Raw genomic sequence first — 9,974 nt, forward strand, 5'->3', positions numbered from 1 at the left:
CAGATCAGACAGAGCACAGTTAAGGTTCCTAAAGCTAAAATCACTGGGCTGTGTCTACACTTTCCCGCTCTCAGGCTGAGGGCCGGCTCAATCCGGACTCAGGAGATGGGCGTGGCTCCACGCAGGGCACATCAGGGGGGTATTTCAGAAAGCAGGTTTAGTGAAAACTCAGAGTTAGTTAACTTAGAGTAAGTAGTAAACCTCCTAATAGAAGAGCCCTATGGCTTTGTTTTGCTAAGAGAATGAAGCCACAGGACTCTTCTATTAGGAGGTTTACTACTTACTCTAAGTTAACTAACTCTGAGTTTTCACTAAACCTGCTTTCTGAAATACGCCCCTGAGCAGCAAAAACTTGCACACACGTTCATACACACACAGTGCTTTTCACACACGTTCACACACACGCAGTGCTTTACACACACGTTCATACACACACAGTGCTTTTCACACACGTTCATACACACACAGTGCTTTACACACACGCTCATACACACACAGTGCTTTGGGAAACAGTAATGTGAAGATCAGTGAATCTGCACACATTCGTGTGAAACTGTTTTACTCTAACATATACAGGGGCTCATGCTGGTCCCTGATTGGCTTATTCTTCCCTGATGGGTGTATTTATCCTAAAGATTTCCTGTTAAAGGAATTCAGTGTTGGCTGGGAGTCTGTGGATTCCTCAGTGTTTAGTTTGGGGGGAGGGGAGGGAGGGTGTAAAAGGAGGCAGAGGCTTCAAACAAGTAGCTATACATTGAAAATGTATCTGTTTAAACACTTTTTAAACACACACACACACACGCACACACACACTCACACACACACACACGGTCTCTCTCGCACAGATACACACGCAAACAGACACACACAGACACTGTCTCTCTTTCTCTCTCTCTCTCTCTCTCTCTCTCTCGCACACACACACACACACTCACACACACACACACACACACACACACACATCTTGCTAGTGACTACACATGACCACTAGATGGTGGTAAACATTATACATGACCCAACAGCGGGTCAAGCAAAAGTATTGCGGGAAGGATTTGTATACAAACCTCATATGTAGGTCACTCTTGGGCACACAATAAATACTGAAATATGAATTATGTGACTTGATAAATCATGTGAATATTAATGTAAATATGTCAGTGACTTTGTTGGTTTGTGTGTCTTTGACACTTGTTCACTACAGCACTAGACACATCTGTTTCCACTGCGACAGAGAGAGGCACAGCATTAAGAGAACGAATTATCATTGTTGAGTTGATGGTATTGTTGGTGATATTGTTGTTGTTACTGTTGATGCTAGTGATGTTGTTGTTATTGTTGGTGATATTGTTGTTGTTGTTATTGTTGTTGGAGGTGGTGGTGGTGATATTGTTGTTGCTGTTGTTGTTGTTGTTATTGTTATTGTTGTTATTGTTGATGCTGGTGATGTTGTTGTTATTGTTGGTGATATTGTTGTTGCTGTTGTTGTTGTTGGTGGTGGAGGAGGTGATGTTGTTGTTATTGTTGTTGGAGGTGGTGGTGATACTGTTGATACTGGAATGTGATCAAGAGGAAGATGGATGGTCACACGGCATCAAACAAAGTCGAGCTGCTTGAATTTTTGTGCCAGGAGTGGCATAAAGTCACCCAACAGCAGTGTGAAAGACTGGCGGAGAGCATGCCTAGACACATGAAAGCTGTGATTAAAAATTAGTAAGATAAAAATGTTCATTGTACTCAGACACACCACCTATAAATGGTAAAACCAGAGAAACTACAGTGGTCTCCTGCAGAGAAACTGATCATTTTACAGTGGTCTCTTAATTTTTTTTCCAGAGCTGTATGTCTCTTGGTAAGCAATGTCTGCTCCCTGGGGTTGGGGGTCTGGGGTTGGTGGTCTGGGGTTGGGGGTCTGGGGTTGGTGGTCTGGGGTTGGGGGTCTAGGGTTGGGGGTCTAGGGTTGGGGGTCTGGGGTTGGGGGTCTAGGGTTGGGGGTCTGGGGTTGGGGGTCTGGGGTTGGTGGTCTGGGGTTGGGGGTCTAGGGTTGGGGGTCTAGGGTTGGGGGTCTGGGGTTGGTGGTCTGGGGTTGGGGGTGTGGACTTGGTGGCCTGGGGTTGGGGGTCTAGGGTTGGTGGTCTGGGGTTGGTGGTCTGGGGTTGGGGGTCTGGGGTTGGTGGTCTGGGGTTGGTGGTCTGGGGTTGGTGGTCTAGGGTTGCACTGCGTGAAAAGAGGTGTATTCGGCCTGGAATACTCCTGTATATTCCCGGATACTCCACAGATTATCGGCTGTATCCGGCAGTTTGCAGCTCTGTTACGCGGCATGGAAAACTCCTGAATATGTACCGTGTTTTGGGGTCTGCCTAGAGCCCTTAGTTGCCATGGTGAATAATCCCTTGGGGGTGCTTGGAAGGGAACATTTGCACTTCACACCTTGGGCCACCAGGTATCCTGCAATTGGTCAAAAGTCTCTCTTTGGATTGGTGGAGCAATGTCTTGCCCCTCCTCTAAAACCCTTCCCCATTGGTCCATTGTGGGTCCCCAGACATGAATTCATATGGTTTATATAATAATAATAATTATGTTTATATAATAATATAATATAATATAACAATAATTTATATAATAATAATTATTATTATTAATAATATTATTATTATTGGCGGTGGTGTTGTTTTATCTTCATAGGTAGATTGTATAGATAGTCTGGCAAACAAAAATGAATTACACAAATTTTATTATAAATAAAGCAAATACAGTATAATATAAGGCATATAAATTGACAATTATATATATATATATATATATATATATATATATATATATATATATATATATATATATATATATATATAATCAATGTACAATATATAACAGAATAGAATACATTAGAACAGAATATACTGTAATATCATAGTATATAATACAAATGCTTTTGGGAGCATAAATGAAACTCTAAATGTTGAGCATTCCCAAGAACAACCCAGCTTCCGTGGTCTCTATTCTGTAGCACCCCAACTCTGTGCTAGGCGGGAGGACCCACGCTGGCCTTCCATCCAAGATGGCGGAGTCCCCGTCAGAAATTATATCTACTGATGCGGTCCTCCATATGGCAGCCTCTTCCTCAGTTTAAAGAACACTAGCTCTGGCCTTGAGCAGATGCAAAACACAGTGAAAACAGAAATTAGATCACTGAAAATAGCAAATGGAGAAAAAATCTAAGAACTACTAGGGAAATGATGTTTTGACTTACTCTTCTCCTCCTTTGCCTCGTTCGAGTGGCGATCCTGCCCCCCTCTTTGTTCTCTGGATTCACCCGGTAACTCTTTCGAATAGTCTCAATCGGTCTTTCAGGATGCTAGAGAGAGAAAAAAAAGCGGAGAAGAAAGGAAGATTGGTTAAAAGTTCGTTTAGAATTCCAACCACTGCTATGAAACAATCGCGACGATATAGTCTACCAACAAAACACGCTGTCCTACCTTGTCCGTGGATCATATCTGTGCGTGTTGTTTTCAGCATTATGCATTCTCCGCACAGCTTCCTGTAGAAGCAAAATTAATACAAGAGTTAAATTCAACCACATTAAGGGATAAAGCAGATAAAGAAATGTGAACGTATCAGAATGCGCGGCAGTCAAAGACGAAAGCCAGAAGGCTACAGAAATAAACTTACCGAAACAGAGTTATTCCCCGCTCGTCTTCTTTTCTCGGGCAGACTCCTCTTGCTCCTCTTTGATGGGACTCCATCCTGTCCAACCGCCGAATAACATTCTCCATGAACGTTTACTGCTGTTCAGACATCTTCTTAAAAATGCATTTAACGGGGACACCAGTTGTTTGTTTTCGTTCGGACTCGGCATTGGAAAAATTGGATATTCCCGGCGCACGAGTAGCCTCTCCACTCCGCTGTCCGTTCGAAAAGTTAAGTGTTCTTTTGCAAGCCATCTTCAAAATGCACACTATTGACAGAATACGGAGTACAACTTCTGTAATCCTTCAGTGACTCGCTTCTCCTTACCTTACTACAGGTAACCCCTTCCCCAAAGCAAATTTCGCGCTGCAGTTGCACACAATGCTATTGGTTACTGTCACTCTACGCCATGCACGCACAGAAAACTGATTGGACAGGACTCAACCTTAGATTCTAAGTGGGTGGTTTGAAAACGGGGCGCGTCCTCGTACTGAGGAGAAACATTCCGAACAAACAAGCGAGAATCAACAACAAAAACTCCTATGCCCTGTAAACTTTTTTTTTTTTTAAGTCCTGTATCCTTTGTCCCGCATCCCTCATACTGAGATAATGTCCCGCATTTTCGCTGGTCGTTTGGTTTTTAACTGTCAGAAATAAAAAATATATGGATCCATTATTTTACCCGCCCGCACATGAGCATAGTTTCTAATCTATTTAATAGCGCTATGTCAAAAGCAGTGAAAATGCAACATAGGCGAGTTTTTTTAAAAGCCTTGCTTTCACCAAATGGCTGAGAGGAGAGCGTTGAGGGCGGTCATCAAGAGTCTGTGGCGGCTGTCAATCAAACTGTGCAGCTGTGGGGCCGACGAATTTCTTTTCTACGTCACGAAAACCAAACTTAGTAACACTTTACAGATATGAAGATAAACGCTGTCAGCCGACGTCATGGTCAAAAAGAAAGGGAAAAGTTCTTTTATCCCTTCTGACCATGGGCCTGTAATGGCCAATGCATGTTGGATGTCTACCAATACAAGTGTATACAAGTGTTTCTTATACAGTTAGACTGACATTATATCTAAGTTTTACATCATCTCTCAGCATTAGTAACATGTCCCATATTGTCCCACACAAACTTACTACTTGTCCCCCATTTGGTCTGTTTGCATCTGGTCACCCTGTACCTTTGACCCCAAGTAAAGGACAGTTGCATAACCATCAAATATGTAATTAATGAACCTCTCATTTAGACTTTTTTTAAATTATGTTTTCAGTGTGTTTTTGTATGCTCCATTTGAAGTGTCCATTGTAATTTAGCTGCACGACAGAGCAATGACATTAAAGGCTACATGGGCCTACCACTGCTATATTATACACCATGCAACACCTAAGAAGTTTGTGTGGTTATCAAAATATCGGCTAAATATTACATATAGGCTAACTGATAGAAAGTTACAGTGAGGAAGGGGGGCAGGCTTCTATACCCGGTCCCACCTAGACCACTGACTGTATTAGCATTTGAAAGGCCAAGCCATCAGCTAACGACTGTGGTCACGCGGATGCCTGAAAACTGCCGTCTAACAGCTGTATTCGGACATTTGCGGGAGTTTTCAGGTCCGCATGACAAAGTTCTGCGGGCATCCGAATACCTCCGGAAAACAGCAGGTTTAGCGGAAGTTTACTTTGTCTGGATATTTCCGAATACACCACTTTTCACGCAGTGTTGGGGGTCTGGGGTTGGTGGTCTGGGGTTGGTGGTCTGGGGTTGGTGGTCTGGGGTTGGGGGTCTAGGGTTGGGGGTCTGGGGTTGGTGGTCTGGGGTTGGTGGTCTGGGGTTGGGGGTCTAGGGTTGGTGGTCTGGGGTTGGTAGTCTGGGGTTGGTGGTCTGGGGTTGGTGGTCTAGGGTTGGTGGTCTGGGGTTGGGGGTCTGGGGTTGGTGGTCTGGGGTTGGTGGTCAGGGGTTGGGGGTCTGGGGTTGGGGGTCTAGGCTTGGTGGTCTGGGGTTGGTGGTCTGGGGTTGGTGGTCTAGGGTTGGTGGTCTGGGGTTGGGGGTCTGGGGTTGGTGGTCTGGGGTTGGTGGTCAGGGGTTGGGGGTCTGGGGTTGGGGGTCTAGGCTTGGTGGTCTGGGGTTGGTGGTCTAGGCTTGGTGGTCTGGGGTTGGGGGTCTGGGGTTGGTGGTCTAGGCTTGGTGGTCTGGGGTTGGTAGTCTGGGGTTGGTGGTCTGGGGTTGGTGGTCTAGGGTTGGTGGTCTGGGGTTGGGGGTCTGGGGTTGGTGGTCTGGGGTTGGTGGTCTGGGGTTGGGGGTCTGGGGTTGGGGGTCTAGGCTTGGTGGTCTGGGGTTGGTGGTCTAGGCTTGGTGGTCTGGGGTTGGGGGTCTGGGGTTGGTGGTCTAGGCTTGGTGGTCTGGGGTTGGTGGTCTGGGGTTGGTGGTCTAGGGTTGGGGGTCTGGGGTTGGGGGTCTGGGGTTGGTGGTCTAGGGTTGGGGGTCTGGGGTTGGGGGTCTAGGGTTGGTGGTCTGGGGTTGGTGGTCTGGGGTTGGGGGTCTGGGGTTGGGAGTCTGGGGTTGGTGGTTCCTGTTGATTCTGCCACAGAGGTCAGGGCAGGGAGGAGTTGGTCCCATGAGGAGATGATAGTGATGGATGAGGAGAACACAACTCGTATTTAAAGAGGAGTTTATTGAAAGGGTGTATTTAAAGAGAAGATTTTATTGACAGGGAGTATTTAAAGAGGAGTTCATTGACAGGGTGTATTTAAAGAGAAGATTTTATTAACAGGGAGTATTTAAGGAGGAGATTTTATTGACAGGGAGTATTTAAAGAGGAATTTACTGACAGGGAGTATTTAAAGAGGAGATTTTATTGACAGGGTGTATTTAAAGAGGAGTTTATTGACAGGGAGTATTTAAAGAGAAGATTTTATTAACAGGGAGTATTTAAGGAGGAGATTTTATTGACAGGGAGTATTTAAAGAGGAATTTACTGACAGGGAGTATTTAAAGAGGAGATTTTATTGACAGGGTGTATTTAAAGAGGAGTTTATTGACAGGGAGTATTTAAAGAGAAGATTTTATTGACAGGGAGTATTTAAAGAGGAGATTTTATTGACAGGGAGTATTTAAAGAGGAGTTTATTGACAGGGAGTATTTAAAGAGGAGATTTTATTGACAGGGAGTATTTAAAGAGGAGTTTATTGACAGGGAGTATTTAAAGAGGAGATTTTATTGACAGGGAGTATTTAAAGAGGAGATTTTATTGACAGGGAGTATTTAAAGAGGAATTTACTGACAGGGAGTATTTAAAGAGAAGATTTTATTGACAGGAAGTATTTAAAGAGGAGATTTTATTGACAGGGAGTATTTAAAGAAGAGTTTATTTACAGGGAGTATTTAAAGAGGAGATTTTATTGACAGGGAGTATTTAAAGAGGAGTTTATTGACAGGGAGTATTTAAAGAGGAGATTTTATTGACAGGGAGTATTTAAAGAGGAGTCTATTGACAGGGAGTATTTAAAGAGGAGATTTTATTGACAAGGAGTATTTAAAGAGGAATTTATTGACAGGGAGTATTTAAAGAGAAGATTTTATTGACAGGGAGTATTTAAAGAGGAGATTTTATTGACAGGGAGTATTTAAAGAGGAATTTACTGACAGGGAGTATTTAAAGAGGAGATTTTGTTGACAGGGTGTATTTAAAGAGGAGTTTATTGACAGGGAGTATTTAAAGAGGAGATTTTATTGACAGGGAGTATTTAAAGAGGAGATTTTATTGACAGGGAGTATTTAAAGAGGAGATTTTATTGACAGGGAGTATTTAAAGAGGAGTTTATTGACAGGGAGTATTTAAAGAGGAGATTTTATTGGCAGGGAGTATTTAAAGAGGAGTTTATTGACAGGGAGTATTTAAGGAGGAGTTTATTAACAGGGACTACAGTATCAGAGAAAAGTCCTCTGTAGACAAAACATGCTTGTATCCATAATCTGTCACTCATTAAAGAAATAAAGTGTAATGAGGAAAAAAGAAAGAAAGAAAAGGAACAGAACTGCATTAACGGTATAACTATAACTCCAAAAAACAACCCTGACATGGTCACAAATCATGATAGAATTAAAATGACTTAGAAACAGATGCCAAAACAACAACCATATAACCAACAACCTACAAAGCTATATTGCACTCTCAATTTGTATAAGTACTTTTATATAAGGTCAGTATGGAGGAGTTTTTGACTGCAGTTACTGTCTAAAAATCACTTCAGCCGACAACACCAAATATTAACTTTAGAGCCTCAAATATGACAGTGTTTTGATTGATGACTAACATAGTCGTGGTCATCATAGTCCCGTCACGTGTACAGGCATACTGCTGGTGCAGTGTGTTTGCGTCTGATAAATCTCCACTGCGACTAAGACATGCAGCTAAGTGAAACCTGATCCTCACTGCTACTGGGAGAGCACAAGACAAGGCGAGGATAAGGATATGGAGTGGGATTTCTGAAGATAAATACAAGCTCTCTTCTGCAACTGTGTATGGGATCAGTAGGCAGTTCTCATGCCAAAAACCCGACCTTGTCATCTCCAGAAATTTCTTCCATACAGGTTCATTGTGTGTTACCGGAGACACAACGATTTCTGGAACCATAGTTGGTCCAGCTCGACGCATGGAATTCCAATCAGTGGGTATGGGGTACGGAGTGTTTCCAATGGGATGAAAAGCCCTGCTGTCGGGGTCAATGGTCCCCAGTGCAATGCCAGCGGCGACTTTAGCATCGATGGAGCAGTTCCACGGAGAGTAGAGGACGACATCGTCAATGGATTTCAGCGGTAAGAGGCGGGAGGCAGGCACTCGATTCCCAGTGATCCTCCCATGAGCCACAAACACAATGTGGATCAGTCCATAATGAAGCCTCTTTTCCATCTCGTCCTGGTAGCTCTTAAACTGCAGGTTTAAGAACCGCACATAGTTGACAAACAGTACATTGTTTTTCTCATTCTGAAGCCAGTCTTTCACAGTGTCGTCAGTGCAGTTTTGCATCACATGATCCACAATTGCCTGTCCTGCATTTGTCAGGTTTTGGCTGTATGGGCCCAGGCCCACCACATACTTCTTCACCTGGTCCCTCGCAAGTGGAGATGATGCTTCGGCTGCGGACACACACACACACATATATATTTTTTCGGGCATGTTAGTTTTTCATTGTTAAAATAATTAAAAAAAAAAAAAACTGGCAGCTAATCACTGTTCAGCATATATCACTGCAATGGCTTGTCGATGACAAAACATCACATCACAAAAGTACACGCTGTTTATTTGTCAGTTTGTTTTGACAGTTTTCACTACATGGTGAAGACTTAGGGAGCTCTTTCAAGGCACCACATACAAAGAAATAAATATTGTTTGTGTATCAACATTTTCTCTTTAACCGCTGATAAGGGTCAGCTGCAACCCATGGCATAGCCAGCAAAGTGCTACAAATTTTCAACTGTAAGACAACTCTTGATTATATTTTCACAGTCATTTTAAATTTAAAATGTTGTGCTACAGCAAAACTTATTCAACATTCTGTGTGGTAAGTGTGATCAAAACACTGTAAAATGTACACTTCAAAAAGAAAAAAAAAGTCCTGGCTCATGCTAAGTTGGTCTAAATACTGTAACATGTATGTCAGTGACAGTACCTGGTATGCCATCCGTTGACTGGGATGAGAAATGACGTCTTAGCTTTGGATATTGTTTTAACATGAATTCCTGCTTCAGCAGGTCAATGAATTTCTGACAGATATCTTCATCCGTGTCTCTTAATTTATCCAGTATCGCCCCAGACAGTTTCTCAGTGTTCTGAGGCAGGCTTCTGAGCTCCTTGTAGTCACGATCAGTGATGAGTTTCTTCTGATCCATATGCTGCAGAACAAAGTCTGTATCGGCAGCCAGGATCTCAGCTAGGGTCATCCTCATATCACGTATTGTCTCCATGGTTCACTGAAAAATTCAGCCTAAAACAGCAAAGCAGATCATATAACACACTAAGGTCAAAAACATGCCCTGAAGTGAATATGTTTCTGTGGATTCACCAGCTCTTTCATATCAAGCCTCATGTTATGTGAGATTAATATCTGCAAACACTATCACACTCAGCTGAATTCATAATTACCTTCCAAACAAGTCTTAATCTGTGAAACAGATATAATTCTTTCATTGATTCTATGGATTAAAAACATTGTACTAAACTATAGCATTGAAATGATTGGAAGCCATGAATTTTATCGCTACCAGTAGAATATAGAATATCTGACAGGGT

General features: G+C 42.9%; 1 protein-coding gene across 1 annotated transcript; it reads right to left on the reverse strand.

The window, feature by feature from the left end:
- Window positions 1-1,979: 1,979 nt before the first annotated feature.
- LOC115817109 (uncharacterized) lies at window positions 1,980-9,651 on the reverse strand. The gene is made up of 3 exons (XM_030780353.1): window positions 9,355-9,651; window positions 8,292-8,821; window positions 1,980-2,147 (listed from the first exon to the last, which is right to left on the reverse strand). Exons 1-3 carry the CDS (start codon window positions 9,647-9,649, stop codon window positions 1,980-1,982), a joined length of 993 nt encoding a protein of 330 aa, XP_030636213.1. The 5' UTR covers window positions 9,650-9,651.
- Between the last annotated feature and the right edge of the window lie 323 nt (window positions 9,652-9,974).

This window comes from Chanos chanos, chromosome 7, assembly GCF_902362185.1.
Source record: "Chanos chanos chromosome 7, fChaCha1.1, whole genome shotgun sequence".
NCBI lineage: Eukaryota > Metazoa > Chordata > Actinopteri > Gonorynchiformes > Chanidae > Chanos > Chanos chanos.

What these genes read in the sequence shown, in the direction of transcription:
- LOC115817109 (XM_030780353.1), bottom strand. Translation starts at nt 9,649, where the DNA reads ATGGAGACAATACGTGATATGAGGATGACCCTAGCTGAGATCCTGGCT. An exon ending in GTCAACGGATGGCATACCAG is followed by an intron (nt 8,822 to 9,354) that starts GTACTGTCACTG and finishes GTGTGTCCGCAG; the next exon opens with CCGAAGCATCATCTCCACTT. An exon ending in CAGAAATCGTTGTGTCTCCG is followed by an intron (nt 2,148 to 8,291) that starts GTAACACACAAT and finishes CCCCAACCCCAG; the next exon opens with ACCACCAACCCCAGACCACC.